Raw genomic sequence first — 14,234 nt, 5'->3', positions numbered from 1 at the left:
TTTTTTCTTTTTGCTTATGTGGTGCTGAGGAATCGAACCCAGGGCCTCAGGCATGCAAGGCAAGTGCTCTACCACTGAGCCACCTCCCCAGCCCATCAAATTGTTTTTAATATAGATAATAGAATGTAGTTGTGAATACTGGAGATTATTGAAATACACAAATACAACTCTCATTTATTAAAGTGTACTATAAGAACTCACCTAAAATTTTATGTGTAGTGTGTGTGTGTGTGTGTAGAAACACCAGGTTGTTTTACCAGTTTTTCAGAATAGATGGGTTTTACATCAGCTTGCAATTCTTGCACTTCTATTACTTTACTATAGAAATGTTACATGGAACATTGTAAAATTTTGCCACTTGAGAATAGAACAACACACAATTAAGAATTTCCAGGAACTCATTTAACTTAAAGACTCTAAGTTAGTGGATCTTGAATTTAGTAAGTGCCACTGTCACTTACTAAAATATATATTGTACTCTTAATGAAGTCTTATATATAAAATAGCATATGCCAAGGGGGAATGTCTCTCCACAGAACCAAAAGACTTCAATGTGCAGACAGGTTTGAGAGCTACTGGCATAGAAAGGTCTCAGTGATATTAACTGATAGACGACTGAAGTACATTGTAAATCAGAAACCTGGCCTCGGCCAGAAATCTGACACTGCCACGCAACTGATGCCAGAACATCTTTTAAGATTCTTTCCTGCTATAGAACTTCATGATCTCCTTCTTAGTCAAAGCAAGAGCCCTGAGTGGAACGGGGAGGAGTCTAAAAACCACATGATTGTAACTTTAAAGAAATCTTCAAGGCAATTGCTGGTGGCTTCTGCCTGTAATCCTACCTACTCAGGATGCTGAGATCTGAAGATCACAGTTTGAAGTCAGCCCTGGCAGAAAAAGTCCCTGTAAGACTCTTATTTCCAATTAACCACTCAAAAACCAGAAGTTGTGGCTCAAGTGGTAGAGCACTAGCCTTGAGCAAAAGAGCTCAGTGACAGCACCCTGGTCCTTAGTTCAAGCCCCATGACCAACAAATACAAACGAACAAGCAAACAAAAAACACACAGAAATCGTCATCTCAGATAAAGAGTGTTTTAACAAGAAGCTCTTTACTGTGTTACCATTTTACCCCCAAACTAAAAAGTATTTGGGAAGCTCCAGAGAATCTTGCAATTAGAAGAACACCACACAGCTCTGATATTCAATATGCAAAAGACTGATTCTTATTCCTGTATTGATGTGTATGGGGTTATTAGGCAACAGAAAAGGGGGAGAATACCCCACTTATCAGAGAGAGTCTTCACAAATCTTCTTTCCCCTTTAAAAAATGGTTTTCTTCAAGACTGTGCAGGGGTTGTTTTAATTTTAATTTTATTGTCAAAGTGAAGGGTACAGAGGAGTTACAGTTACAAAAATAATATAGTGAGCACATTTCTTGTAGAACTTGTTACACCCTCCCTCATTTTTCTCTCTCCTTCCCTTCCCCTTCTCCCCCAAAGTTGTACAGATCATTTCCAACATAATGTCTTGTGAGTATTGCTGTTGCATTGGTTTTCCCATTCCTTTCTTAAATGAATGCTGCTCAATCTTTCTTTACAGCTGTGATAGCTGTTTCACTAATATCTTTTTTTTTAATGGCATGCTGTTAACTGAACTTTGTGACATAGACACTAAGTAAAATGGCAGTTTCTTGGTGGAAAAGCTCATGTTTATTTAAAACGTTGCAAAGGCATTTACTCACAGAGGACCTATGATATAGGCTGCCTAAATTAGGTTATCCCCCCAAGCCCTTTGTTCTGGACTGCTTTATGCTATGCTTGCCCACTCTGTAAGGTATTACTACTCAGCCTGATGCATTAACAAGTAACTGGGCACAGATGATTCTCAGTCCCCATTCTTTCTCAACCGATAACATTTCAGTGAAGGACATTTTCAAGTGTTCAAACATATTTGGAAATCTATGAAGTGGACACCTTAGAAATTTTAGTTTTATTGGCATCACAGTGGGTGAGATGGAGATGTCATACCACCCAAAGGAGAGCTCTCACTTCAGCATCTGAACTTGCACATTGATTTCTTTAATTATTGGATGGATGGGGGGGGGAGGGCGGGCGACACACTGCTTTCTGGATTATTTACTAGCTCATTTGAGAAGAAACTAGTTTGCTCCAGCAACCCACCCCTCCTTTTTTTTTTCCTGTGAGAACAAATTCCAATAATACAAAAATAAAAAGAAATCTTCAGGAAAAATGTTTACTTAGTAGACAGTTTTTTAAATAAAAGACATTAAGGAGGCAAAGAAGAAAAAAAACAAATGTAAGACCCCATCTGATCTCAAGGAGTTCATAGTTTCACACCTCCTCCCCCATCCCCATCTCTTTTATGGCAAAAGATTTCACCTATCACCTTTGTCTCCACCATGAAACCAGGAGAGGCTCGGAAGCCCTTTATGGAGCAGTTAGGGGCTTAGTAAGAATAGAGACAGCTACAAAAGTCCTGGTCCCCAGGAAGACCCAGAAAACTGCGATGTAATGGACCAGGGGATGGGAATGAGAAGCTCCAACCGCCGACGCGACGCAGGCAGCAGCCATGAGCAATCCCCCCCTGCGTCCAAACATCCAGAAACTTGCACCGGTGAGCGGGAAAGCGAGCTGGATGTGGACTCTCCGGGCCACCCGCGCTCCGCCAGACTCGGGTGTAGGGGGCTCCCAAAGTTCGGCTCGTGGACAAAACCAGAATCGCTAGGGAGATCCGCTGCCACGAGGAAGCTTAGAAAGGAGGTGGAATGCAAAGTGTCCTTAACATGTGGGGGGTAGAAACAAACAAACAAACAAGCACTGAGCACCGGCGGACTGGGGGGCGGAGGAGCGCAGACCCTGCGCAAAGCTCCCCGGCCAGGCAGAACAGGTACAGCGCGTCCCGGCCCCGCCCATCCTGACGGGCTGGAGTCGCACAGGCGCAGTGGGGCCGCGCTCTCGCTCCACTGCGCATGCTCCGCCCGGCCGCGGTTCCTGGCCGGCAGCGGCGGCGGCGGCGGCGGCAGTGGCAGAGGAAGTTTCCGCTTTGCGCTCCACCCCGGTAGCCGCTTGGCGGCCGGGACGGCTTCCTCCAGGCGCTTGGCGGGGTTCGCTGACGACCTTTGTCACCCCAGTCGGATCATGGGGCTGCCCAAGGGGTCGGGGGGCCAGGGTCTCCCGGAGGTAAGGACCTCTCTCCCTGACACGCCGGGGCTTCTGGGGAGAGGGCCGGGCCTGGGGGCTGCGGGCGCCGAGGGGCCTGCGGGGCCTTGGGCTCACCCCCCACCCCGCTCTCAGGTGTGGTACCCCCCCACCACCGGGGAGGGGCAGCGCGTCCCCTTGCGTGGCCCGGGGCAGCGGCGGGGTGGGCAAACTTGTAGGGATCCGGGTTGTTTCGGGGTTCGGGGGGCTTTCCAGACGCACGGCTGCCCTGACGCAGCCCCGAGCGCCGTCGGGGTTCCAGGGCTGTCCTGCCGTGCGCCCCTCTTTCCCCCTCCCACCCCCCGGGCTCTGCGGGGTCCGTTCTAGGGGCCGACGCTCCCGAGCGCAGCAGTCACGGGACGCGCGCCGGGTCTGTCCGGGTCTGATGGTGTGCAGAGGGCGGTGACCTTGGGAGCCTACCTCCTCCGGCCCCCCGCCCCTCCGGCCCCACGGGGTCTCGGGGACCAGCTCCACCCTTCGTGCCGTCCCGAGGCTTCGCAGCTCTCCTGGCATTTGTCCCACCCGGGCTGGAGCAGGAAGTTTGAGAGCCGAGCGTGCACCGGGGGAGTTGTCGGTGTGGGGGAACCGCGCTCTCTGGGTTGCTGAGTGGCCACGGACTGAGCCCCGGGGCAGAAACATTGCTGCTCCCCCCTCCCCCCAGAAAGAAGATGGCAAGTGGCTTTCTAAGGATATAGTTGGAATGAAGTAGTGTCTCCATCCCCGAGGGACAGGATCAAGCCTCAGTGATTTTATTTTTATTTTATTGTGAACGTATTGTACAGAGGGGTTACAATTACTTGGGCAAGATAATGAGTACATTTCTTATCAAGCATTGCAGCCTCCTCCTTTGTTTACCCTTCACATCCCTTCCCAGCCTCCCCCCCCACTCCCAGTGATTTTTATATGTCCCCCACGTTGGCTGGGAATAAAAAGAAATGGCACTTTTTCGTGGGCTGCAGACATCATTCATAGAGGTAGTTGGTGTCAGTCTGCCCTTCCTGTTCGTTTGCTCAGAAGCTAGTGTAGTGTACAATTCCGAATCGAAATGGGAAACGCCTTTCCTATACTGAGGTTGTGATGCAAGCATCGGGCCAGGGGACTGATTTCTTGACTTGGACCCGTGTCATGCCTGCCTGTGAATGGCCTTGCTTAAATCCTCAGCTCTTTGATCTTCCTAATTTTCAGAATCACTGTGCTTTATGCCTAGGGAGTGGAAGGACTGTGGGGTCATCAGTGTGGACCAGTGTCCACAAGTTGTGTTGTAAGAACACTTGATAAGTGTGAGTTGTCAGACCTCCCGCATTAGGTGAAACCTTACATGCACATTCCTTTTAATTTCACCTGGGATAGTGAAGAGTAAGATCTGACCTGTGATACTTGAAGGTTTGTCATTCTTTCATTCTAGCCTTTCTTTCAAGTTTTACTTGAGCTTTTGCTTTTAGATTCTTTTCTAGTCTTCTAATTTCTTCCTCAGTTTCTCCAAGCCAATGAGGGATTTTCTAAGATAATAAGCAATTTGGTCAGGGGCTGGGGCTGATTTGTCATTGACTTCCAAAAGCTTTAGATAGTTCCTGGCCATCAGTAGAAAGTCATGCTGAATATGATCAAGTTACTATCAACGACTAGTCTATCGTTAGGCTATCACTAGTCCAGTTAATTCAATAAACTCAGCTTTCGAAACTCCTTTGTATGACTGTGAAAGAAAGATAGCTAGGTTTGGCCCTCCTTCTAGTTTATATGAATTACAGGGCAGTGCAATTGAAAATTTATGATGAATGTCTGTGAGCTCTTAATGTTTAAGAGCTCACAGACATTCATCATTATCAGAGTTTTAGTTTTAATAACTGGATGTATTAACCACTTTGGTAGCTTTTTATACCTTCAAGAAAAGATGTTCTTTATATTTCCCCTGTAGTAGTGGCTTTTTTCCTTTGGTTCAGTGTTTAATATGCAAAATGAACTTTCATGAACATTTGCACTCAGTGTCTTGTGCCAGTTAATTCACAGCTTATATTGCAAAAGTACAGTATTCCATTCTGGGGGTGCATAGACAAGAAACGTCCTATAGTAGGTGGCCTGTTGGTGTTCTTTAGATACAAGTTAGGCAGCATTATCCTCCTGTAATGTATTTTTCCTCTTGTTGGAAATATGTTCATAACAAAAAAATCACCAACAAAATGAAGGATTCTTATTTTATGTCCCGAGTTCTAAGAAAATGTCATCTTATTTTTTTCTACTGTGCCATCATAGAGTACAACTGTTCTTTCTTCAGTCTTTTCCTTGACTATTTTTGCTGTAGATGTTTATCAACTATCCAAAATATTTTGCCAAAAAAAGATGTGAATAATTAATATTGCTGTTTACTAGAAACTAGTCCGTAAGTAATGGTCCACTAGGGATTAATAAAAGTTAATCTTTAGAATTTTTGATGAGCTGGATCATTTAAAAGAGGAGTAAATGGAGAAAATGAGCTGAGGCCAAATGCTGTCCCTCCCCTGCCACACTTCTACCCTATCTCAAGGAATTGTTACTCCATCTCTAATAATTGCATGTTTAACTTTATGTTAATAATACATCCTCTTTTTACTGACAATTTACACTTCAAAATAAAATTTACTTTGTATTATCAGTGTCATGACGATGGAAATGTTTTGCTACTACATAACTAGTTTAGGTCCTGAATTTAATGTAATGATTAAGCATTTAATTCTGTAACATGTGTGTTCTTTGAGCTAAACGTTTGGTAAAGAGGAGTAAACACACATGTGATACATAGGTCCTGTCCTGAACCAACTAACAGTTCAATGGGAAAGACTGGTATGTTCCCAACACTGGCCAAGCCACAAAGAAGAGACTAACACTTGTGTATGAAGGGCTTAAAATAGAAATGCAGAAATGACTGTTCTGGGCTAGATTTGTAAGAAATAGTCATTATTGAATTAGAATTTGAAGGTGATTCTTGCTTCGTTTGAGAATACAGAGGGAAAGGGATGGTGTGACCAGAGAAAAAATGAGAAAGTTTTGTCAGAGTTGACTGAAGCTGCTTTCAGATTATCCTTGGTGGGTGGGAGATAAAGGATGAAGCTAAAAAGGTAAGTTGCAGCCAAAGATCTGAATACCAAACTAAGAGATGTAGAGTTTATTTTATAGATAGATTTTAATACATTGTGATGGGCTGGGATATGAGCTAATGAGGGATAATGGGGAAGCTCTAGGAAGGACTGAATGCGATAAATTAACAGTGAGATTGGGAAGCAATTGGAATAATCATTGCATGAAGCAAGAATAAAAGGGGAAGATTTAATATGCACAGTAAAGGAAGGTTTCATTGGCATTGTTGTATGAAAGAGTAGTCAAAGATGAGTTTGAGAATCTTTGAGCTAAGGTGCATTGGTGTTTTTTTTTTTTTTTGGGTCCGGTTGTGGGGCCTGAACTCTGGGCATGGGCGCTGTCCCTCAGCTCTTTGGCTCAAGGCTAGTGCTCTACCACTTGAGCCACAGCACCACTTCCGGTTTTTTTCTTTTTGCTTATGTGGTGCTGAGGAATCGAACCCAGGGCCTCAGGCATGCAAGGCAAGCGCTCTACCACTGAGCCACCTTCCCAGCCCCTGCATTGGTGTTTTATGGAAAGGTAGCTTTTGATTTTCTATAATAATGGAAGAAAGGAAAGGCAGTTAAAGATGCCTCTCAATAGATGAATGGATCAAGAAAATGTGGTATACACTCACACACACACAGTGGAGTTCTATGTCTCCATCAGAAAGAAGGACATTGCCCCATTTGTTAGGAAATAGAAAGACTTGGAAAAAATTACATTAAGTGAACTAAGCCAGGCCCAAAGAAACATAGGTCCCACGGTTTCCCTTATTTGCAATAACTAGTATAAGTCTAGGATAAGCAGGAAAGGTCAAAAGCTATGTACATATGACCATATAAGATGATGTTAAGTGAAATGAACTCCAAAATAGGGACACAACTGTTTTTTTCTTGCTTGCTATCGTTTTTAACTAAAGTATTTAAAATGTACTGTTATTTTTTTCATTTCTTTTGTATGTTCTTCCCCCATGGTATAACCCCTGTTTTCAGTGGATTTGATTCCAGTGAGGGGAGGTAAAGGGAAATAACAAAATGCTTAAATAAGGATACAGGTTGACCCATTGTAACAATGAGATGTGCAAGACACTATGTTGAAAACGAACTTTACAAATTAGGGTGGGAGGAGGAGTTGGGAAGGTGGGGAGGGAAGGGATGGTAGGGGATAAACAAAGGAGGCAGTAACAATGCTCCATAATAATGTACTCCTTACCTTACTCATATTACTATAACCCCTCTGTACACTATTTATACAATAAAAAATAAGAAAGAAAGTAAAAATACTAGATGCAAAAGTACTAGAATATTTAGACAAATTTACATAGTAGTGGAGGAAGAATATAAATTTAAAGCTTTAAACCAGATTCCATTTACATATAGTAGGTGACATTTTTAAAGCAATCATATTATGTGGCAGTAATTACCCTTTAATATATCGGGGGTGATACCCTTGTTTTTACTCCTCTTGTTAATGACTTCCAGACTTGGATTAGTATAAAGTTTTTAAAATACCTTTTCCTATCTATAAGGAGATTATAATTTAGTTGAGAAACCTATCAAGAAAACTTTTAAAGTCAGGTGTGGTAGCATACACTTCCGCAGGCTAAGGCAGGAGGATCCTGAATTCTAGGCAAGTCTGGGAAACAACATAACCCTATCTTTTAAAAAAAAAAAAAAGGCAAACAAAATAAACTGTGTCAGAGAAGGAGGTAATGTCCGCCAGTCTCTCATTCTCCTGGATTCCTGTTGCCTATTATGAACAATTTGCTTCCACTTGTGAAGATTAGAAGTTTATTGAGGGCTGGGAGCCCATCCTTTAGGACAGAGTCCACATGCTTCTGTGTGATGCTTGTCAAATTTACAATGAATCTGGTGCAGTGATTCAACCAATTTCACCTGCTCTTTTGCAATGACATTGTGGCATCAGGGATATACATGGTGTCCTCTTATTGAAAGGTAGATTTTACTATCTTACATTTGTTCTTTTTCTAGGTGGAAACAAGAGAAGATGAAGAACAAAATGTCAAGCTGACTGAAATTCTGGAACTCCTGGTTGCCGCTGGGTATTTCAGAGCAAGAATAAAAGGCTTATCACCTTTTGACAAAGTAAGAGGAAACCTTTCTAACCATTACTCTATATCTTATCAGGATGACTATGACAGACAGAGGAAGAGATTGTGCTTTTACTTTCTCCATTTCCATGTCTCCATTTTTCCTAATACATATTCAAGATGGCTGTATTAAAATTTCCTTAATCAAAGAAGATATAAGTCAGTAGATAAAGGTAAAGTCAACTTCTGTGCACAGACTTTTAGAAAATCCAAGCAAGCAAAAGAACAGTTTTCTCCATTTAATGAAGTTGCAGTTTTGGTGGAGATTATAAAGTTTATGTCTGAAAATAATCTTAGTTAATAATTAGTTATACAAAGTCAGCATGCTCCTGAACAATTGACAGATACTCTGTAGAGGGAATATGCTCTGGGTTTCAAGGAGGGAGAAGTCACTACTGCTTTCAATTGATTTGTACCATGAACAGTTATTTTGCACAGGACATAGTAATAGGTGTTGAGCACAGAGCTGAAACAATAAGAGCTCTCAAAGAGAAGCACTTTTGTAGAAAACAGAAGACAGATAAGTAAACCAACATATGTAGAATAAATGGACTGATGCAGGAAATGCTTCAGTGGACAGTGCTAAGTCATCCAGGACCAATGACAGGACAGAGCAGGAAATCTTCAGGAAACAAGGGCTTAATGCTTCTGGGGTAACAGTCCTGGCTTGAGCATATCAGAGTCATCCTGAGTTGTTTTGTAATACACATGTCCAAGTATCACCCACTGAACTTTTATTCCATCTGGGTTGGGACCTGGAATTTTAACAGACATATCCTTTGAGTCTAAACTGTAGCCAGAAATGAGATTCAGTTGGTTTTTCAAATATCGTGCTACATCTGAAAAGGATTTTATTTCAAAGTGAGATTTCAGTCTAAGCCTTATTTTCATCTGAGAAAACTCATAAAAGCAAAGTTCAGTGGTGAGTATCATCTATGGTAGGTAGATAAGACTATTAAGACGTGTAGAAAATAAACACAATGAGCCAGAAAATATCAGCCTTTTGATGCTCATGTACTTGGTCTGCAAAATACAAATTTCCTTGGATCTGGCATGTTGGAAACCAAATTAAGAAATCTTTCAGCTGAGAATTAATGTCCGTCCCCTTCACTATGAAGAGAATCTTTGTGCAATATGCCCATTTAATAGTGGAGTCAACTTTTCAGTCACATTGGTAGCCTTTTGAGTTCTAATTAGCCACATATGGCCAGAAGCTGATATATAGGACAAGATAGGTACAGAACATTTTCACCATTGCAGAGTTTTACTTAGTAGTATTATTTTAGATGAATCATAGGAAAGGAGAACACACTGTCTCTCTAAAGATGTCTAATTTTATATGTTCATTGAATCTTCATAAACTGTAGTTTATCTACCTTCTGCTTTCTTTCCTTTAGAAAGCAAAACAAATATTTGCTTTGTTTCTTACAGGTAGTAGGAGGAATGACTTGGTGTATCACCACTTGCAGCTTTGATGTAGATGTTGACTTGCTCTTTCAGGAAAACTCTACAATAGGTCAAAAAATGTAAGTTATTAGAGCTCGCCTCTTTCAGGAAAACTCTACAATAGGTCAAAAAATGTAAGTTATTAGAGCTTGCCATGGAAGAGCCTAAACAGAGGGAGAAGGGACTTTTTTTGGAGAAGTAGTTGTTATGTGTTTCTATTTATATTTTTTTACTTTTTTTTTTTGCCGGTCATGGGGCCTGAACTCTGGGTCTGGGCACTGTCCCTCAGCTCTTCAACTCAAGGCTAGCACTCTACCACTGGAGCCACAGCGCCACTTCCAGCTTTTTCTGTTTATGTGGTGCTGAGGAATTGAACCCAGTGCCTCATGCTTGCAAGGCATGCACTCTACCGCTGAGCCACCTTCCCAGCCCATCTATTTATATTTTTTTAAATTTTCATGTTATACTGTCTGTGTATATTTATTTTATTTATTTTTGTGCATTTTCATATCCCAGACAGGCATTCTTGTTACCTCACCCTCTCAAATGCTAGGCTTATAGGTATATATCACCCTGTTCAGCTGTATTTATTTTATTTATTTTGTGGTACTGGGGTTTAATTTCAGGGCCTTGCACTGTTTGTTGTTAACATAAATTCTTACATTTTTACATGTAGATCCTCTCCAATACTTATAGCCCCAGTTTAATTATTCTTAACCATGTGGCATATCTATTTTGTTTTGCTACCCACCCCATATACCCATTTTGTGTACTATTATTCATTTGCTTAAGTAATGCAGATTAAGGAAGATATGATTGTGTAAGAAAGTAGTCCTCTGTGTTCCAAAGCCATATGTGACTTTATAAACCAAATTACCTATGCTGTTAGTATCCTTGTGATCAACCTTGTTTCTTCTGTTCCGTGTTTCTATTCTTTTACTTTAGTTTTTCTGGGTCCATTTTAAAATTTAGTTTCCTTTAGACCTTGTGTAGTTAGTTCTTACACTTTTTTGAATGTGCTAATCTCCGTCTTTTAATTGATACTCTTAGATTACTTGTATTTAAGGCATTTTGGATATGGCTATGTTTAAATTTATCTTTACATATAGAAAATGCTAATACTTGGGCTGGGAAGGTGGCTCAGTAGTAGAGCACTTGCCTTGCATGCCTGAGGCCCTGGGTTCTTTTCCTCAGCACCACATAAACAAAAAGAAAAAAGCCAGGAGTGGCACTGTGGCTCAAGTGGTAGAGCGCTAGCCTTGAGCTGAAGAGCTGAGGGACAGTGCCCAGGCCCAGAGTTCAGGCCCCACAACTGGACCCAAAAAAGAAAAAAAGAAAATGCTAATACTGAAAGTAAAGCACCTTGAAGGAGAATAGTATCTTGTATCCAGTTTGACATAAACTCACTTCACATACAAATGAAGATTTCTGCCGGGCGCCGGTGGCTCACGCTTGTATCCTAGCTACTCAGGAGGCTGAGATCTGAGGATCGCAGTTCAAAGCCAGCCCCGGCAGGAAAGACTGTGAGACTCCTATCTCTAATAAACCATCAGAAAACCGGAAGTGGCACTGTAGCTCAAGTGGTAGAGCACTCGCCTTGAGCTGAAGAGCTGAAGGACAGCGTCCAGGCCCAGAGTTCAAGCCCCACAACCGACAAAAAAAAAAAAAAATGAAGATATCTAGAAAGTTGTTTTTGAAGTTTTTTTGTTTGCAATTTTTAAAATTTTTTAAAGAATTTTTTCACTAAAACTGAAGTCATGGTGAAAAATTGTTTCTAGCTAATTTTAGATAATATATTTTATATATAAATAAAATGGAATTTATATTTGAGAATTTTCATCACTTATAATTTCTGGAACAGATAAAATTGATTATATCTTCCTGTGCAGGAATATTGCTGAAACATTGGGTCATATTCCCAGGCTAGGCTTCACAATCCCACAAATGACTGGTCAACAATCTTTAGTCTGTCCTGAAAGACAGAGGAAGACTTGAGCAGTCATTTGTGGGACTGTAGCCTAGGATTATGAACTAATGTTTCATGAATGCTCCTGGTATGTGAAAGTAAAAGCAACTTTTTGTGATCCAGACATTGTGAATGAGGAAAAAGTTCAAATAAAATGTACAGTTTTGTATTTGCTGAGATGTTTCACAGTCTAGTAAGATTTTAGACAAGCAGTGTTCTTGTCTGTGAAAACAGAATGTGTTATATAGCTAAAATATTGTTATGAAAAACTTCAAAATGATGATCCATAGTAGAAATTCTTCATTGTCTTCAAATCAAAAGACTTCCTTCTAGAGGCATTTCTGTGTGTCTCTTCCAGTTCTTAGTTCATTAGTAGTAGAAGGAAATACACTGGATTCATTCTTGGTATCTTCTGAATGGTTCTTTGTGGTGCTTGGAGCATCTTCTATTGGGTATTGATTATGTTCACATCAGTTTTTTAGTCCATTTTCTCCGTCATTAACATTCTTTTAGTTGTTGTTGTTGTAATTTTGTTTTCTGTTTCCCCTTCAGTTTCTACCGAGGTTTATCTGCCTAGCTTCTGGATAGAAAAACTGTTTTTTGTGTCTCCCGTTGTTTTTCCTTGTCTGTGTTGACAGGAAAGCCCTTACAGGGACCATTGTTGACAATAGTGGTTTTGTCATCTGCCTTTTATTTGGTTGTATCTCAGCTAGATGTGTCTAGTTCACTTAATTTTGTAAAATGGTTCTCTGTTGAAGTTTTTGCTTAGGTACATTCCATTCCTTAGCAGGTGTATCATATCAGTTTTTTCATGCTATGCCTCATGAATGTCTGTGTCTGGTATTCCCATTACTTAAAAAGTGATAGGGGGTTTTGGCAACTGTTGTCTTTATCTGTAATCTTTTATAAATTTTTAAATATTGGTCTTTAAAGTCTATATTTGTCTCTACCTAACTATATGTTTGTGTCCTTTTTGTGGGGGGGGCGCAGGTCAGAAATTTTTCCATATGGCTTATTACTTGTGACTGAATGTTCCAGAAAGTATGTATTATAGTTCTGTTCTTTTTTTTTTTTTTTTTGCCAGTCCTGGGGCTTGAACTCATGGCCTGGGCACTGTCCCTGAACTTCTTTTGCTGCAGTCTAGCACTCTACCACTTGAACACCATTTCTGGCCTTTTCTGTTGATGTAGTACTGAGGAATCAAACCCAGGGTTTCTTGCATGCTAGGCAAGCACTTTACCAATAAGCCACATTCCCAGCCCTGTTATAGTTCTTAACAAACTGTGTTTCTTTGTATCTGCTTCCTGTTTTGTTGTAGCTGTTATTGAAGTTGAATTTCCTTTTCTAGTGTACATATATCTTCCTTGGTGCCTCTTTAAGGTTTGGTGAATGTATGACTTCTGAGGCACTCAAGAATACACAGGTTCATTTGGATTCTGAGGACTCTGACACATTCAGATTTAGTTAGTTCTTGTGGGTTTTCCGCAAGAATGCATGCAGTTAATATTGATGGCTATAATTTTAAGATCACACTCAGCATCCTTCTGCCTTTAGCTTCTTCTGGATTAAACATGAGAGGCAGAAGTTTAACTTGGCCAAGTCACAGTGTTTGAAGCACATATTTTGTTATTTAGTCATCCTTGAGTGGTTTAGGTTCTGTGGTTTTCATATTATCCTTGGCAAAAAGTCTATTGGTTTGGCCCTGGTGACTTACTTATTTTCACTGATGATAGAGGGTCCCTTCGCCCTAGTAGGTAGGACTTGAGTGGGTTTGCCTGCTACTTTTGTGGGGGTAACAGTTTGATCCATTATCTTAGTTTCAGTGGCCTTGTCTTTGGTTGTTTTTTTTGTTTTGTTTTGTTTTTGGGGGGTCCAGTCATGGGGCCTGAACTCTGGGCCTGGGCGCTATCCCTCAGCTCTTCAGCTCAAGGCTAGCGCTCTACCACTTGAGTCACAGCGCCACTTCCGGCTTTTTTTTCTTTTTGTTTATGTGGTACTGAGGAATCGAACCCAGGGACTCATGCATGCAAGGCAGGCGCTCTACCACTGAGCCACCTTCCCAGCCCCATCTTTGGTTGTTTAATGAGTTTCAGCAGCCTGGATGTCTACAGCTGTAGCCACAGCTGATTGGGGGCTCTCAGTTTCTTGCATGCTCTTGTGGAACAAGATGGTCCCATCTTGCTTTAAACCTTCTACTTTGGCAGCCTGGGTTCTAGTAGCTTCTCCCTTTGCTTTTTGGAGGTTTGAAATTTTGTGCACACTCCTGGTGGGAGAAGTAGCCTTGTCCCATTCCAGCTTCTTGGCTGCATCCCTAGTAGCCAGGTAGGTGTTCAGTAACTTTGTCCTCATCTCTGCTGAGGTCAGATCAAACGATATTCTCTTAGTGATCTTTTAGAAG

At 41.4% G+C, this 14,234-nt stretch overlaps 1 protein-coding gene across 2 annotated transcripts in view; it reads left to right on the top strand.

The window, feature by feature from the left end:
• Positions 1-3,031: 3,031 nt before the first annotated feature.
• Ccdc93 (coiled-coil domain containing 93) overlaps positions 3,032-14,234 on the top strand; it is a 73,534-nt gene continuing 62,331 nt past the window's right edge. For both annotated transcript variants that reach the window (XM_013020712.1, XM_013020711.1), the window contains exons 1-3: positions 3,032-3,203; positions 8,306-8,419; positions 9,856-9,950. In XM_013020712.1, coding sequence (XP_012876166.1) covers positions 3,162-3,203; positions 8,306-8,419; positions 9,856-9,950 — 251 coding nt within the window. In that variant the 5' untranslated portion in view covers positions 3,032-3,161. The remainder of the gene's footprint in view (positions 3,204-8,305; positions 8,420-9,855; positions 9,951-14,234) is intronic.

Source organism: Dipodomys ordii, unplaced genomic scaffold (genome assembly GCF_000151885.1).
Source record: "Dipodomys ordii isolate 6190 unplaced genomic scaffold, Dord_2.0 Scaffold52, whole genome shotgun sequence".
NCBI classification, from domain to species: domain Eukaryota; kingdom Metazoa; phylum Chordata; class Mammalia; order Rodentia; family Heteromyidae; genus Dipodomys; species Dipodomys ordii.
The sequence above is the reverse complement of the archived record's forward strand: the minus strand, read 5'-3'. Positions and strand labels throughout refer to the sequence as shown.